The sequence below is a fragment of the Epinephelus moara genome, chromosome 6 (genome assembly GCF_006386435.1).
Source record: "Epinephelus moara isolate mb chromosome 6, YSFRI_EMoa_1.0, whole genome shotgun sequence".
NCBI classification, from domain to species: domain Eukaryota; kingdom Metazoa; phylum Chordata; class Actinopteri; order Perciformes; family Serranidae; genus Epinephelus; species Epinephelus moara.
This window is the reverse complement of record NC_065511.1, coordinates 33,239,197-33,257,500: the sequence shown is the minus strand read 5'-3', so window position 1 is coordinate 33,257,500 and position 18,304 is coordinate 33,239,197. Positions and strand designations below refer to the sequence as shown.

The 18,304-nt window shown below is 41.9% G+C and overlaps 1 protein-coding gene across 1 annotated transcript in view; it reads left to right on the top strand.

Moving 5' to 3' along the window:
• rorc (RAR-related orphan receptor C) overlaps positions 1-16,589 on the top strand; it is a 29,408-nt gene extending 12,819 nt beyond the window's left edge. The window contains exons 4-13 of the mRNA XM_050046255.1: positions 8,480-8,565; positions 9,264-9,405; positions 9,497-9,853; positions 9,948-10,049; positions 10,137-10,258; positions 11,696-11,828; positions 11,945-12,052; positions 12,177-12,287; positions 13,706-13,815; positions 13,958-16,589. Of these exons, the coding sequence (XP_049902212.1) occupies positions 8,480-8,565; positions 9,264-9,405; positions 9,497-9,853; positions 9,948-10,049; positions 10,137-10,258; positions 11,696-11,828; positions 11,945-12,052; positions 12,177-12,287; positions 13,706-13,815; positions 13,958-14,122 (1,436 nt within the window). The 3' untranslated portion in view covers positions 14,123-16,589. The remainder of the gene's footprint in view (positions 1-8,479; positions 8,566-9,263; positions 9,406-9,496; positions 9,854-9,947; positions 10,050-10,136; positions 10,259-11,695; positions 11,829-11,944; positions 12,053-12,176; positions 12,288-13,705; positions 13,816-13,957) is intronic.
• The last annotated feature ends 1,715 nt before the right edge of the window (positions 16,590-18,304 follow it).

Genomic DNA, 18,304 nt, shown 5'->3' with positions numbered 1-18,304 from the left:
TATACAAACTTTGTTTGCACTTTTGCATGCGTGTGTACCAAAGGTAAGCTTCCGTCAGAGGAAAGTTGAGGTTTTTTGTCCGTTTACAGTGCAAAGAACAAACTGCTGATGGAGTGATTTTAGGCCGAGAATGAGGAGTTGAGAGTGGCAATCTGTATCGTCCACCCACCACCCCCACCTACACGCACACACACACACACACACACACACACACACACACACACACACACACACACACACACACACATGAAAGTGGTTAGAGCACTGAAATAAACTCTTTCTAGGTTGGAATCCAGATATAAAACCTTTCCATACGTCTCTTATGATCTCCTCAGTGTATTTATTTTAGGTGATATCGCTGTTGTCTTGTTGTTCGTGATCTATCATATAAGGAGGTCTTGACATCAACTTTGACAGCCACAAAAATCAAGAACCCAAGTTATTGTCCAGTGCTCAGCAGGAAGTGATCACAACCATAAGAAACCTGTGAATGTTTCATAATCTCTGTTTGTTGTCATAAACGGAAGCTTCCGCTGTTTGTACGACGATTCTGACAACTGTGCTTTTTCAGCGATTGATAACTTTAAATCCTGATCAAAAGACGTAAATCAGTCCTTTTCTGTGCAACAGCGTCTGGGTATACTTTGTGTGCGGAAGTGTGGGAGGTGGCACTCTTTTATTTTTGACAAACCACCACTGAACATCTACTGTACTCAAACCTCCTCACGTCTGAACACCACCTTGAACACAGCACAGTGATTTCAGTTTAAATCGATTGGATTGGTTGTTTTGCGTAACTGATGCAACTTCAGACAGAATGTGTTAATACGTCGTTGTGTGGTGTGTTTATGGTTGGTTTCATACTGTACACAGTCTTACTGGAATGCAACTGAAATATGAAATGTTGAAGGTTAGTTGAGAGATAATGGAAACTACGACATCATGCAGCTGAAGTAAAAAGTGCAGTTTGAATCGACCGAACTGGAGAGCAAAATGTATCTTCATTTCACTGATTGAGCACATGTCATTTACAGTAGAAATATATTTCTAACCCTGTTAATTGGGTCATGCTGAGTGGTTAAACAGGCCTGCCACATGAGTGTAAACCAATATCTGCTATTCAGGCATTTGCAAGTTAAAAAAAAGTGCAGTTTTAGTGTCAGTGTCAGGGCTGTAACCACCTGTTGGGGTGGACCATTTTCAGCTTACACAATCTGGGACCCAGCCCTTGATGGCAGTCTTGGGGTAATTTCCCTTAGAAGAAGATTTTAGAAAATTTCCAGCTAAAGAGACAGTGTTTGAGCATTTTGAAACAGAAGTCTTAGATCAGGGGTTCTTAACGTTTTGATGACTGAGTGCCAGCATATGATTTAGGGCCACACATGAAAAGGTGCACATACCAAGACTTTTATGATGTACTAAAGAGCAGTGTTTTCACACTTGTTGGGCCCAAGGCACACCAAAGGGTGAGCCAAAATCTCAAAGCACACCTGTATTTATATCTGTGCACAATAGCTTCTACAACATGTGTTCTCTAGGAAAAATAAGACAGGTAGCTTTCGTATACAGTCTACTGTCTCTTTTTTTTCTCAGTGGTAGTTGTCTTCACTGGTGCTTTGTTGTAATTTGCTCCATATAAATAAGCGATCCATTGTCCCGCTCACAGCTTTCTCCTTTTTAATGTAATCATCCCTCACACTGGCTGCCAATCAGGGCTCTTGATGTGTCACACACTTACAATTTCCATACACAAACAGTGACTAATAGGTTCCCCTGTGAAGGTTTTTTTTTAATCAAATTAAATTCAATCACACTTTTAGCCAGAGTTTGCCTCTTTATTAGGGAATGGGTGCACACAGCATACTGATACAGCCAATTAAAAATTCATTCATTCATAACTTTTTGTATAGGCCCAGCTGAATATTGCAACAAGAATGTGTGGTTATCACAAAATCCCACGACACATCTGGACTGGCATCACGGCACACCATTTGAGAAACACTGCGATAGATTATGTGAAGGTACATCACGCTGTGTAAGATGCAGTCGCCATTTTTAAGGAACATGCTCTGTGTAGGGTTGCACAGATACCAATGTTTCAAATATTAATTTGGCTGATAAACAATACTTTGCTGTTGTTTATTTTGTTTTCGTTGTTTTTTATTCCCCCTTTTGTGACAGAAAAACAATGAAATCATTACTGTAAAAAAAAGACACTGAACTCACTCAGTCCCTCATCTTTGAATGTGCACAAATTCCATCATACACATTTGTGAAAAAACTTGATTATAACCTTCTTTCTGACTACATCAAAAGCCTTTTTACTATAAAACATCCTAATTGTAATTTAATATGTATTTTATCTATTTTATATTGCTGTGAAATCATCAACAAATTTCAAACAGCTGTATTTATTCAAGTCTCTCGCCAAAAACTGCATTTTACAAGATTACATTTGAACATTACAATTTATCTTTGCTGAATTTTTTCTGAAGAGAAACTGAAAGCATCTTCATCATCATGTTACTCAATGCAACCTTCATCAGCAGTTGCTGTTAGCAGCTGCTAACTGCTAACGGTAGCTCTCCTCCTGTCGATGTTAGCATGGATTTACTGTTCACAATGTAGCATCATCAGGAAAACAATACAGTGCGTGCGTGCGTGCGTCCACCTGACAGTGATTTTGCTGCGTCCCTTTGTCCCGATGGAGTCCAAGGTGAATATCGGCTGATACCAATCTGGGGCCGATAAATGGCTGCATCCCTGGCTCTGTTCCTTCTATTACCAAGGTGTACACACTGATTGGATTCAGTCCAAAACATGATAATCTATAATGTCTGGGTATGTGAATGGAGGTAGTGCATCAGGGTCTGTAATCCAGAATTCATGTGAATATATGTTGTTTATCTTGATAAGTTTGTCCAAATGCTGTTGCTTGAAGACCTACTGTAGGTACAGATAACATGGTGCGATGAAAACAAGATGGCGCCCTCATCTGAAACAAAGGTCTTTTTTATGACGTACCTACAACAGTCAACAGTGATGCAGCCTACATAACACAGACTACATATCACATTGTAGTTTTCCACTTTTTAATACATTTGAAAGTTAGGAAGTGATGAAAGGGAGACAGTACAGCAGGGATACTCAACTTGCTCTGCACAGGGGCCACTTTTGCTTAAGACAGATGGACAGGGGCCAATCACAGCAGCCTTTACAGTTATGGTGTATACACGGGGACATCGGGGGCTGAGTCTGGACCTCTGTTACATGGTCCAGTGGATCCACCCCAATTTTTGGTGCTATTTAATGCACTCTGACATAATATTTACATTAAAAGTACAGAAAGAAAATCTCAGTGTGAATCCATTACTTTTCATTGTGAATTAGAAAATGCTTTGGGGGCCACCTGGCACCCTATCTTAGGCCAGATTTGGCCCACAGGCTGTAAGTTTCAGTACAGTGTTTAATATTGATTGTTCCTATCAACAGCAGTCGAGCAACGGCTTATGCTGGGGTACGCCAATGCCACTTTAATATTAATAATGGTCAGACAAGCTGTTGGAGTAAGCATGGAGCCCACACTGTAACTAACTGCACTCCCTGAAGAAATATTATATTTTTGGAGAAATGAAAGAGTGATTCCAGAGAGAAGCAGACAGAGGGGTCTACAGTCTGTGTTTGAAGGATATATCCAGGATGTCAAACTGACTCAGCAGCAACAACAGGTTAAAAAGACAAAGATAGTTAGAAGCTAAAGCCGAACTATAGGCTACAGATCACAGTGTAAAAGTGAACCACCACATCACTGCTGATCACCACACAAGACAATGAATATAAAGGGAAACTTTGCTGACATTGAACCAGCTGTGTGGCATCACAGTGTGTGCAGATGAACGGTGTGTGGCTTCGCCCCCGTGCTGCTGCCAGCACCTGGACCTCCTCCGCCAAACAATGTTCATCTGCACTCAATGCATTGAGACATAGCTGGTTGAATATGAGCAAATCTTCCCTGCTTCCCTTCACTGGTTCCTGTACAGCAGGGTCGGCCTTTGTTTCACTGTTACAATCATTAAAAAGCAAAAGCAGCATGTGTATACATTCAGTAGGCTATATCTTCAGTAGCTAGCTAGCTAACCCTACACTTTTCAGGGTTTGATTTTGGTTTTGGAACAGGGAAGAAACGTCTATCTTTCTCCAACCTCTCCAGGTAACAAGTATCATTAATACACGACGTGCCCCAGGCACAACATTTAGCTCCAAATGCACAAAACCAGCCTGAAAATGAAGGAAATCTGAAACGATTGTATTAGAATCAATGGAGCACAGCTGTGTTGGTCTCGAACCCTGGTCTGAGCCGTGGCATTTTAAAGCATATTTGAATATTGGGAGGTGTATGAACAATATGGGTTATAAATTATTGCCTTTGTTCAGTGGACATGTTCTTGTTAGATGAGCACCGTTTTTCTGCCATATTGGCTGCTAGACACAATACGACCTCTTCTGTCACTGAAAAAAAATACAAATGGAAGAAACAAAGGTGGTTTAGTTCTTTTTCAGTATTTTTATCTCTTCATCTCTCTTATACACACACACACACACGCATGTGGACACACCAGGAGATGGTTGGTTTGATTGGTCTAAGCCTGTGGCTGGAGATAACAAGGTGAGACACAAAGAAACCTCACAGGATCTTCACAGTTTACCTGCTCTTAAGTTTATTTCCACTTACTTACTGGATACTGCTGTCTTGATTCTCTCAGGCCTTGCCAAGGAAGATTCACTGTTTTGCAGATGTTTTAGTTTAACACCCCAAAATAAGACATGACTTTACCTGACATTGCTTTACACAACATTCTGTGCAGTTAGGTTGTCACAAAAAGAAATATCAGAGCTATATTTGCATGGGAAGTTGATGAGGGAGGAGCAGCAGTGTGTGATTCTGCTGTGTGTGTGTGTGATCAGTGAAAGGTTGTGGGTCACAGTGGATTTCCTGTTGTTTGAGGTTGACAATCAGAAGTGAAATAGTGGAAAAAAAAGAGCAGAGACCACTCATGTTCTTTCCGCCTATCCTGCACGAAACGCAATCATAGTCGCGGCTCACTTTATCTGATCACTTCAATTATATCTGATGATGTGCATATATGATAGGCACCTCACAGGAAATGTTTTTGTTGTGTGTAGCTGAACAAAATAGCTTTGTCATCTCTTACAGTCCCAGTATCTCGATGGATTTGTGATATAACCCTTATCAGGGTGCAAATTGAGGTCAGTCAATCACCTGCATTGGAAGAAGCAGCAGTCTTGTGTCATGAGCATTTTGTACTTCACCACACATGCTCAGGTACTCTGCATTTAAAAGGTGTGTGCTGCCTCAGACTGGCCGTCCTCCTCAGTAGCCTTCTGGTGATCCCTGTGGCACCAGGTAAAGAGGGCACACACTGACACACTAACACACACTCGCAAGAAAATCTGACACAGTTATGCACGGAAACGCAAATACTACTGTGTACGAGCATGAGACGTAAGAGCTCGTGTGCAGAAAACAATCACACACCTTCAGTGCATTTGTGGAAGGAAGAGAGATAAAGATGACAGGAATAGATAAAGGAGACTGTTTGAAAAAATATGACAATATGGTTATGCTGTGCTTCCTGGATGTGTGGCGTCATTCAGAGTTATTTGTGACGCAATGTGAACTATGCACTGTCCTCTCATTTTGTCAGGACACACTATAAAGTTGTTCACACTTGTAACCAACACAGATGTTTGTGGTGCTTTAGTGAATCAAATACATCCAATTGTGACAAAAATCACCACCGAGCAAAAGGCTGAGGGGCGTGAGAGCTCGCAGAGATCAGGGGCACGGGGGGAGGTGAGGAGAGAGAGGGGGGGTGGGCCGTTACTGGCAGTGATGAAGGCAGAGAGAGTGCATTACTGGCAGCTGTGTCCTTTATGAGCGAGACAGAGAAGGATTCACAAAGACAGAAGTGACATGAAAGAGGGACAGTCAGAGCGAAAGAGAAGCCAGTCAACCACTTGAAAGCACTCTGAGGTTGACACCTTCGTGTTCTCCGCCTTTCTCCACTTGCAAATATTCCACGTCCTCAGAAGACTCCTCTCCTCGCCGTATTTGATGTTATTTTGTTCATTATTATTAAGGCAGAAGGTGTTTGAGAGGAAAATACCTTTGGTTCACTCTGGTCACACTATAACTGATAGATGTTTAAGGGGAAGTACAGCACAAGACCAAAGTTCTCACAGTGGATCTTTTCCAGTTTACTGCTTTGGGTAAAAAATATGCAGTGTCATTATGATGCGTGTTGGCGGTTTCTCCAGTGAGAATCAGTGTATTGTAGAAGTTAAGATTTATGTCTTTATTGGATGTTAAAATGATATAAAGATAAAATATGTAACTTTACCACATTAAAATGTCTAAGAATTACAATACATTTTATTAAGTTGTGTGCCTACTTGTCCCAAACCTTTCCAACAATGTTCAAACCCAAAGAAATCTGTTATTTTTTTTTTTTTTTAAAGATATTTTTTGGGCATTTTTAAGCCTTTAATTGATAGGACAGACAAGTGTGAAAGGGGGAGAGAGAGAGAGGGAGTGACATGCAGCAAAGGGCCACAGGCTGGATTCGAACCCGGGCCGCTGCGGCAACAGCCTTGTACATGGGGCGCCTGCTCTACCACCAAGCCACCGACGCCCCAGAAATCTGTTATTTTAATCAAGGTTCGTGACATGCTTCGTGTCCGTCGCCTGTCAGTGCAGGGTTTCCCACACATTTAAGTATTTTTGGCGGCCTGCCACGATTAAAACGCCTGCTGCCACAAATAGATTTTCTATTTCTGGAGTTGGACCGCTCATTGGGAGCGCTATTGGAATATATAAACTGTCCGGTTATTTGTATCACCACACTGCCAGAGCGCAGAGCACATTTATGGCAGAGATGGAGCAGCAGATTGTTGGGCGTTCCTTCTGCTGGGTCCCCGTTAAAGGGTTTTTTGGGGGGAGTTTTTCCTTATCTGCTTTATAAATAAAATTGAATTGAACTGAATTAAAAGTTTGCATTCACTCGCAGCAGCTGCTTCTCATTCATCGATCTGATCTGGGCAGCTCCACAAATCAATTATCCACCCTGCAAGGTACAAACTGGAGAGCTCCGCCTGCGCTGCGTTCATGGACCCACAAAAAACTCTGAATTTAGAGACAAGACACAGAACAACCCACTATGTCGTCGGCTACCATCACACATAGGCCCAATTCCAATCCAGCCCCTAAAGACTCAAGCCCTGAACCCTCACTGACTTAACTGACGTCAACTGTAAGTGATTGAGTTTGAGAGTCTGAAAGGGCTCCGGATGCTATAAATAGGAATGGGACAGCACTTATCCCCCTCTCTACAAAATGTTGTTGACACTGGCGGCTCTGGGCGTGATCATTTATCGATTATTGTCAGCACACACAAGCACTTGCGTTGCAAAATGAGCAAGAGGTAAGTTTGAAATAATGAATTTACTGTGTTTTTACCATATGTTTTTTCTAAACTAGCATCAAAAGTGTTGTAAGTGATATAGTGATATCTATCTTATATATATATATATCGTTACCGTTTGCAGATCTGCCGACCGTGTTTATTTGTTTACAGGTTTGTTTTTTTAACACTTCCGCTGTTCAGAGGGCAACCCCTGTATTTGACGTCACAACGCTATGAACTGTGGGTAATTTCTTTACCGTAAGTCTGCATCGATGCTGACCTACGGTAAGGGGGCATAAAGGGCTCAGTCACTGACTCACTGACTTGACAGTTTGACAATGGGACAGCCCTCACACACTCACGCACTTCACATGAACGCGCCTCTAAGTCAGTGAGTCTGTAAGGGATCGGATTGGAATTGGGCCATACACTCTAATTCTGTGAAAAACACTGCAGTGGCGTCATATCCTCTTTACACATGTATCAGGTTTGTGGTTGTTTGTTTTCAGATGTGCAGAACATCTTTGGAGAAACACTGATTTTTAACATGAAACTGCTTTATTCAGTATTTTTTACTGGTTCTATCACCTGGTCCATTTTATTTTATTTTTTTGGAGAGGAGACCTCTGCAGATAATTCAGCCTTGGTAAAAACCTCGAGAACATTGAACACTGAAGGAGTCCTAACAGGGAGAAACTGATTGCAGTGATGGCTCTGCTGTGTTTTTTGGTTACTGCTCTGACTGCGAGAGGCCTAGCAGCAGAAAAATACATGTTGTACTTTAAATGTTATTCAAAAAACATCGACTTTTGTAATATTTAATTTCATTGAGACATTTCATGACCTGCTCAGCTGCTGAATGAAGATCAGGTTGGCTCAGTTGTTTTCTCCCTGTTGGTGTGAGTGACAGTGAAGTGGCATCTGTGTGAAGGAGATTAGATGAGATGCTGCATATCTAAAAATGTTAACATAACTACTCTTTTGTGTTTGTTCAGCCCAGATTGAAGTTATCCCATGTAAGATCTGCGGTGATAAGTCCTCTGGAGTGCATTATGGAGTCATCACTTGTGAGGGCTGCAAGGTGAGATGACAGCACCCAGCACATACTTACTGTGGGGGGGACTATAGTTATTTTCTACCATTTTCATCATTTATTGTGTGTTCTTGAAGTCACTTTCCACTAATTTAGCTCTTAGTATCTTGCCTTCCCATAAAAGAAAAGAGGCTACACTTCCATGGAGACCATTTATTAGTAAGAGATGTACTTTTTTTAAGGGCAGTCAAATGAGTAAAGTAGGATGAGCATAAACTTTCGCTCATGTTTTACCCTGTTAATCTGTCTCTTAAAGTTCCACCCTGTCAGGCTAAATCATAAAGAAAATCGGTCTGATGAAAAAAATGTAAATACATATTTTATATTAAAGTTCTGTTTATATGCAGAATGTTAGAAAGCTAAATCTGAATCACTCACAGAGCTAAGGCTAATTCAGCTCAAAGTTTTCCTCCCTAATAGATCTATAAACCAGTATAAACCAGTCCACCCAAAAGGATTCTTATGTGAGTGCGTCATTGGCCAATATTAGGGTGCTTTCACACCTGTCCTGTTTGGTTCGGTTCAATCAAACTCAAGTTCGTTTGCCCGCTAAGTGTGGATCATTCGGGCAGGTGTGAACACAGCAGTCACATTTTTGTAGGTCTTGAATATGATTATTGATATCTGCCTCAAACACCATGTTTCTGTTGGGCTCTGTTAACCATGCGGTACCCATCACCCCTCAGGGATTTTTTCGGCGCAGCCAGCTGCCTACTGTATCCTACTCCTGCTCCAGGCAGAACAACTGTCAGATCGATCGGGCCAGCCGCAACCGCTGCCAGCACTGCCGTCTGCAGAAGTGCTTAGCACAGGGCATGAGCAGAGATGGTGAGACACAAACACACTGAGAGACACATGGACAAACTATATTCCATCATTTGTTTATTTCTTTAAGTGTTAACGTTTGTCTCCTCCTCAGCGGTGAAGTTCGGACGGATGTCCAAACGTCAACGGGACTCTCTGATCGCTGAAGTGGAGAGGCACCGACAGCAGCAGCAGCAGCAGCAGCAGCTTCAGGGAGACGCCCAGTCTCTCTTGTCCTTCCCCAACAAAGCCCGTCAGGACCGCTCCCCACAGCTCCTTCAGCCCATGGCTGCAGCCTACTCCTTCAACGGGGACACTGAGCTGCTGTCCTACACCGCTGAAGTTCACCCTTACTTGGTGTGCTCCCCGAGTGAGTCGCAGGTGTCGGGAATGATCTACAGAGGCTCTGGTGTGTCTCCCACATCGAGATCCCAGGGGAGGGGGGACAACAGTGGACACCCTGACATAAGAGGTGAGGCTCTGATGTGTAAACACATCACTGTGTGCAGTTCCCCCTCGTCCTCCTCTGCTTATTCCTTATTTGTCTTCTCTATGCTTCATAACAGGCTTTGACTCCAGACAGCCATCTCATGACCTGGTGGCGATTCATCCCTGCAACCCTCTGGAGGATCCGTACAGCCTCTACCCTCACTCTCTGAGAAACATAGGTGAGGAAACAGCACAGTGGGCTGACATGCATGCAACTGTATTTAAATTTTCAATATTTACAAGTGTTTATTTTTCTGTTTTCTCAGATGAGCTGTGTGCCAGCATTGTGCGCTCCCACAGAGAGACCAGCCAGTACAGAGTGGAGGAGCTGCAGGCTCTCAGATGGAAACTGCTCAGCAGAGATGAGATCCAAGCCTACCAGAGCAAAGTAAATCAACATGATGACTCTTCTTTTTTTTTGGTTCCCAGACTGTCTTTTGCATTTGTGTGACCTTACTCAGTCTCAAAGCAAAACATGTCATTTCAGATGGCTTTGATTCATCAAACTGAAAACTGAGAAAGCTTTTATTATTTTCCCTCTTCTTCTGCCTCTTTGATCACACAGGAAGCTCATGTTCAAGTTAAAGATGACAACTTTGTTGACTCCAATTTCATTTCAGCAGCACATATACTATGATATCCAATTATAGTAATTACAGAGATAAAACACAGAAACTTACTCTGCTAAATCTGAAGAAAGAGCAGTAGGCTGGACAGTGAGGACGAGTTTTGTGGGATGAGTAAAAGATTCTATAAAGCAGTGGTTTCCAACTGGTGGGTCTCTGTCCAAAAGTGGGTCAGCAAGTGACTTGCAAACATGTCAATTTAGTAAAAAAACAAACAAAACAAAACAAAAAACACTTTATTTTGGATTACAGTGAATATCCAGAACAGGGTTTTATTTTAAAGTGCGGTTTCCTGCTAGTGACTATAGGACAGCTGCTTGACAAAGACAGCTCGACGACATGGTGAAATGCAAGTATGAAGCTGAATATATTAAACTGTGTGGACCTTGAACTCTTGGCTAAGGAAGAATCTGGACCCTGTGGTTGGAGCAACCACTGCAATAACAACATACCGAACTTTAATACAGCAACAAACAGCTATTTTCAGATATAGTGGAGTAATGGCCTCCTGAGCAGAGAATGAAGTCACACTCCCTCTGTGTGTATGGTTATCCGAGATTCTCTGTTCCTTGTTGTGGCAGATGGTCTGGCCACGCGTGCGTGTTAATGCATGTGAGTCCCTATGTGGGTATCCCACTGGCTAGCCAATTGCCGGCCCTCTGCACTGCATTCATACAATTAAATGGTTACAGCTGATAACGAAGATGGCGTTGTTGCAAATGTATGAAGCTTTGTTAGTGCTTTGTTTAGTCTGTACGGGCAAAACTTCTCTGCCAGTCTTCCCTCGAAGTTGTCTCTTTTGAACAGAAAAATGCATTGGACACCTAGCAACAAAAATTCAGGTGCTGCGACAGCTTTTGGAGCTTTCATGCTTAACGCAAAAGGGGGGATTACATCATTTTCTGGCATGGGCAGCTGATGCATAAACTGCTTAAGCATAACCTTAGCTTAACACCCACCCTCGGTTAGCCCTGTTAGCTTTGTCAGCACTGTTGCCGTTGTTGGCACTGTTCTCACAGCCACCTCCATGTTGAGAACCATGTGCAGACAATCCCAGCTCAGACTCAGAATTCTAGATACGCTCTAAATGTTGCATATAGGTATTGTAAAATTTTAGTCCCCTCGTGGTTGATTTGAATGTTGCGTTGAAATAAACTCACCTCAAAATATTTTCTTCTCCGTCTTACTCTCACTCCCAGTCGGTGGACGAGATGTGGCAGCACTGCGCCATCCGACTGACCGATGCTGTGCAGTATGTGGTGGAGTTTGCAAAACACATCCCAGGCTTCCGTATGCTGAGCCAGAACGACCAGATTGCTCTCCTGAAGACTGGTGAGTTCACCTGTCACTTACAAGAAGTCACCGTCACCTACAGTTACAATCTAAAATGCTTTAAATCTCTCTCCTACCTTCTTTTAACATGTCCCTTCTTCTCCCTCCTCACTCAGGCTCCATGGAGGTGGTTCTGGTCAGAATGAGCCGCTACTTCAACACGGAGAACAACACCGTCTTCTTTGATGGCAAATTCGCCGGTGCTGAAGTCTTCAAGTCTTTGGGTGAGGATTTCTCTACATGTTGCTCCAAACTAAGGCACAAAGGCAGTTCTGAAACCATTCGTGCAGCGAGCACAACTTATAAGTTTGGTGGTTTATCAGTGCTCTGTGGTTTCTTTTCTTGCAGCATGTGGAGATTTAATCGCAGCTGTGTTTGACTTTGCTCATGGTATGTGTGCTCTAAAGCTGACTGAGCAGCAGATCGCTCTCTTCAGTGCTCTGGTGCTGATCAACGCAGGTAAGACTGCATTTCATTCTTCCGTTTTGTGGGAAGTGGGAAGACACTGCAGTAGAGACAGTTGGTTACCAGCAGTACAAGCATCATATTTCAGGCTTTGCACTCTCCATCAGGCAACATCCATTTTTCTTACCTTTTTAAAGATAATTTTTCTTTCCTTGTTCTGCAGGATTTGTCTTCGGCTGTGTTTTAAGATTTATATTTATGGTTCTTGATGGCCGTATCTAGTCAGAGAGCACATCTTATAAACAATGTAGTGTTCCCTGATACAGTCATTCTGTTTGTATGGCATACTTACCTTACCTTACCTTACCTTACATCACACTGTGATGTCAAAATCTGACACTTGGGCAGTGACTTGCGGCATCAGAAACCAACGACAAAAGGCATCCTTTAAGGTTGGCGGGATACGTGGCCAGTTGCTGTTATAGTGGGGGGGGAACGCGGTGGGACAAGGATGAAAGTTACGGTGCCGAAAGTCAGACTGGGGCAGGTGTTAGGTGTTGAATGCGTCCAACAAACACCAACTTTCAGCCAAGAGAGCGGTGTTCGCCTGCTGTAAGATTCTAAAGCCAACCCGTTCTTTTTCCCTAAACCTAACCATGTTGTTGAAGGGAAAAAATGTAATTTCACAGTGTTGTACAGACGTAGTGCTTTTATTTTGAAAGAGACTGTATGTAAAGTTAAATTTCCTGTGAAAACGGAAGTGTATTTTGAAAGAAGACAATGCATGTAACAGGCAGAACTTGACACGGTGTCCCAGAACCTCAACAACCAACGCACCCAGGGTACCTTTCACCAAGTCCATGACCAAATGTCGATATGTGACGAGGTCAGAGTGAGAATGTGTTGTACGTTACCATACCCTACCTTATATTACATTATAGTACATTACATTATCTTACCTCACCTTACCTAACCTTAAGTTACCTTAACACAGACCATGTGCTGAGTTTCTGATTGGTCCAATTTGAAATGTTATGAATGCCCCTTGTGATAATGCCCCCCGGTCTCACCTAGGTTATTCATTTTGGTCCAAATGTAGCTGATGACAGACATACTTTTCATCACAAGTGCAAAAATGTTTGTAAAAAAAATTATTGCCCAAATAATTACTTCTTTTAAACACCCTTCTCAGCTTTACATTTTAGTCAAAAACAGACATATGTCCAAAAACTGTTGGACTGACAAGTACGAGTCCTCCTTTAGGGCATCTTCTCCATCACATTTGGCCCTGTAGTGTCCCTCATTCATCCCCACACAGTTACCCTCTCTGCCCCCCAGTGGCTGATCATATACATATTAACATGCCACACAATGAACCAGGACTATTCTCACATATGTAGAGTGATTTTAATCTATTGTAAGGTTTTAAAAAAAAATCTATCTTTGCTTTTTCTGTCTGTCTGTCTGTGCAGATCGTCCATGTCTGGAGGACAGAGGCAGAGTTCAGCGAGTGCAAAGGAGCGTTGAGTTTGGACTCACACACATTCTACGCCGAGACAACCAAGAAAGTCTAATGCACAAGGTACATGTCTCGGTACAGAGCAGATACTCTCTCTGTATTTACTGTCTCCAAACATGTTATTATTTGACCTGTATGTCCCTCACTGAAGCAGAAAGCAGACTGTCTGATTGTGTCTACCCCCCCCCCCCCCCCCCCCCTGCAGTTGTACCAGAGGATGGCAGTGTTGCGTTCACTGTGCAGTCTGCACATGGAGAAGCTGCACTGGTTCAGTCAGCGTTATCCGCTCACCGCTCACTCTCTGTTCCCTCCACTCTACAAGGAGCTGTTCGCCTCTGAGGCGGAGCTGCTGCCAGGGACAACTCACTGATGATTTTCTCGAATATGCAAAGACACACACACACACACACACACACACACACACACACATTATTTTAAGTCTCATCATTACTTCCTGAAAGAATCTATTTTTCTAATAATGAAATATGAGAGAAGCACAGTAATCGTAGCATGTTAGGTATTACATGACTTCCAGCAGAGCTTTTTATTAGATTGTGTCAAACATAAATTTCAATATTTTGATAGCTTAAAACTATTTTTTGGTTATTCCAGGGAAACATGCATTTTGTTGTTCTTTGACAGCACATTGTCCGTGAGGTACAGCATTCATTTTCTCTCAGGATGTGCTGTTATGAGTTACAGTCACTGTGTGTCACAGTGCGTTCAGACACAAAGATTCAAAGAAGCGTTACACCAGTCGTTGTCAACTAAGACCTAATATGGTAGTCCACCCAAAGTCTGTCCTTAGAGCATTCTCTGCTTGCACAGTGTTGACTGATGTATATCCGTTTTACAAACTGCATGTGTTTACTTCCTGTCAACTCTGCAACATTACCCTCGTCTCTGACCACACTGCTTATTCATCCTAAAGTTAATGACTTCACTTTTTACACTTACCCTTATATACTCTGTTAATAGCATTTACTGTTAGCATTGTCGCCTCACAGCAAGAGGGTTCCTGGTTCAAACCCAGGGTGGGGGAGCCCCTCTGTGTAGAGTCTGCATGTTCTCCCTGTGTCAGTGTGGGTTTTCTCCAGGTGCTCCAGCTTCCTCCCACAGTCCAAAGACATGCAGGTTAATTGGTGACTCTAAATTGTCCATAGGTGTGAATGTGAGTGTGAATGATTGTCTCTATGTGTCAGCCCAGTGATAGTCTGGTGACCTGTCCAGGGGTGTACCTCGCTTCTCGCCCAATGTCAGCTGGGATAGGCTCCAGCACCCCTGCGACCCCTAACAGGGTAGGTGGTTACAGAAAATGAATGAATGAACAACGCTAACTGTGAACAGTGAAGTAACTAACTTATGCCTACCATAAAGTCTGACACCCTCTCACATCTGAAGACAATGTGAGGTTATGAGATTTTGCTAAGACTCAAACCAAACATGGCTTAATAGTGACAATTTCAAACACAAGTACACAAATTGGCTCCACTATAACTCACAGCTGTCACAGGTAAAGTGTTTGACACAGTTTCCTCCACAAATACAACATGCTAATATTATTAGCACAAGCCTATGGCATTTTACATTGTATAAATTAGCCTAGCGATGAGTGGAGAGTTCCTCTGCTCATATGAAGGCCAGGATAAATAGTAATAAGACTTAAAATGCAATTGTGTGGAGGCTTTATTATCGTCATAATTTATTGTTTCTTATCTGTGAAATCAAAGTAAATGAAGGAAGTGGCTTCAGCTTACAAAAATAGACAGGGGATCTGCATTGCCAGGCATGTTGTTACATTTCTGGAAAGGTGCATATCAGGCTACAGTGTAGGCTCTATGTTGACACAGAGCCTGCGCAGTAGTATAAATAAGAACACATAAGAATGGCATAAATGATGAAAAAGCACTTTTATCTCAAAGGTTGGCGGCAAAGTTAACGTTGCCGTGGAGCTGACAGGAAGTAAACAGACGTTTAGTTCGTACATCAGATGTACGTCACACTACATTGTGCAAGAATCCAGGATCCAGCAATAACGTGTGCAGGCAGAGCCAAAAAACATGATCATGCATCTCCCTCTGAGAAGTAACCATCACATGCCAGGTGTGAAACAACAACGTTAAGCAATCGGAGCAATAATTATATGTGCACACTCGATTCAACAGTACTGTTACAGATCTTTTGTATTGACTGCAGATTCATAACATAATGAACATTACACAATCCAGCTCTCAACCACTAGTTGCTTCTCACCTGAGGTTCTCTCCCTTTCAGGAGCCTGCACCCACATATTTCGTATTTAAGATTGATATATTGCTTAAAAAGTATTCCCTATAAAACATAGTGTGTGTCAATTACATACTCAGGTCTAAACACCAGAAAACAAGAGACAGCCTGCTTCTTTGTACCTGTACGTCTGTAGAGAAACTTCTCTCCTCAGGTTGATGTTGTCACAAACTGACTAAAGAGTCCAACAAAGCAGCATTACCTCTAAAATGTTATCCTGTGTTTGAATAAATCCTCATAGGCTTTTATATCTTCTGAGCTTTGAAAAGACGTTGCATTAAATGTAGAAATCAAAAATGTGAGAGCTGCAGTAGAAGTCTCTTCCTCTGTGTGCAAACCTTTCCTCTTTTTTTTTCCAGATTAACTCGCGAATGTTTTGTTTTCTTTACATATCTTTGAATAAAGCCATGAGCAAAGAGAAAATGATGAGCGGTTTCAGCATTAAGTACTGTATGTCTGGATGTAGTGCTCTCTGTTCCTGGAACAGCTGAGATTATAACGAAGATAATTCCATGTAAATCTTCTAATAAACTGCTGAGGCTGTGACACCACATGCTAACTTTATTTTGTCTGTTTCTTTAAACTGTGTAATATAAACTGTTTTGTAAGACTGAGACATGCAGGACAAAAAAAAAGCTCCTGTTATGGTGTGATAAGAGAAATCTCAAGGCAAACAGTTTATTCATACCCCAGAGTGAACATGATTTATCATCTTGAGCAGTATATTAAACATCCAGGCGTAGTTCCTGCACCATACTGTAGAGTTGTTGCTGCAGCAGTCAACACAGAGGAAACATTAGTCATTGTGGGTGACCCTTTGACAGACTCTGACAGTGGAAAGTTATTATCAGTTTGTCACGGACAAAAACTGTTGCTAACCAAGTTAAAAGGAAGCAAATTAAAACACTGAGTCAACAGGGTGCGGTAAATATGAACATATTCCTACAAAAAGCCACAAAGGACTTTTGTAGAAAGTTGTTGGGCGATGTACAGCTTTCTAAATCCAATGATTTTTGCTTTTATATTTCAGTTTGGTTTAATAAAACATTAGGTACACAGTCCTTGTTGTGCTGTTCGTTCTCTCATGCTGAACAGAGCACAATTTTCTGTTCATTTAATTGCCAGTTTACCACTGGTGGTAACTATTACGCCCACAGTAATGCCTCTTTTAATTTCCTCTCCTGTGGTTTCTTCTTTCTTTCTTTTCTTTTTTCATGTGCTGTAACTTTCTGTTGCAGTCCTGGACCTGTTAAGACATTAAACTCCATATCACAATTGTGGTGAAGAGTTAATAAATATGACTATGACTATGACAATGACTAAAGTTAAAGTTTGAATAATTTTCTGTCACTACATCCACAGCACTAAATGTGACAGATCATCTGTGGAAAAAATTCACACTCCTCTACCTACTCTGTTGCCTTGTAGCGCCTCTGATGGTATTACAGCATGTGAACAAAGCAACCAATCAGAGCAAAGGAGCCTCTAGTGCAGCTGTCAATCATGCTACTTTTATTTATTTGTTTAACCTTTTATTTTTAAACCAGGAAGTCCCATTGAGATTGTAAATCTCTTGTAAAAGAGAGACCAAACATAGCGGCCTCTCATGAAAAACAAGCACACATCTGTATAGCCACATTCTTTATGACGCCCTTAAATTCATCAATGGATACAAGTGTTTCTAATTTTTGTTTTTGAAGTCACTTCTTGTGAACTGTGGCCAAACCGGGCAGCGCTGATCAAATATGAGTCAAGATTCTGTCACTGCAATGTTTATTTCTCACCTCAAATGTTTTCAGAAACATATTTTAGTGTACTGTTTAGCTGTGAAATGAGAAGGCAATGAGTCCGGGCCAAAAGGAAGCACCACACACCAGCCAGGTTTTTTTTTTTTTTTTTTTTTTTTTTACAGCTAAACAGTACACTGTTAGGAGCGTGACACCAATGACTGGGACTCAAATGCACACTCTGGAGACTCTAGTGAAGTTTAACAAAAATCTTTACTTGGAAAAAACACAAAACAAAAGCACTCACAATGGAGGTAAAAAAGTACAAAATAAAAACTCTCACAAGGAGGATAAAACTATGAACAAAAAACACTCTCTTGGAGGACAATTGTACTAAGGCTCACAAACAAAACAAAGACTTGAAACAAAAACCTGGTAAGAGGCATGCATGGATGGCTTGGATGCTAGACAGTACTCTCCTGATCAACATAACAAGACAAACTGACACAAGACAAAGGGAGACAAGGACTATTTATACA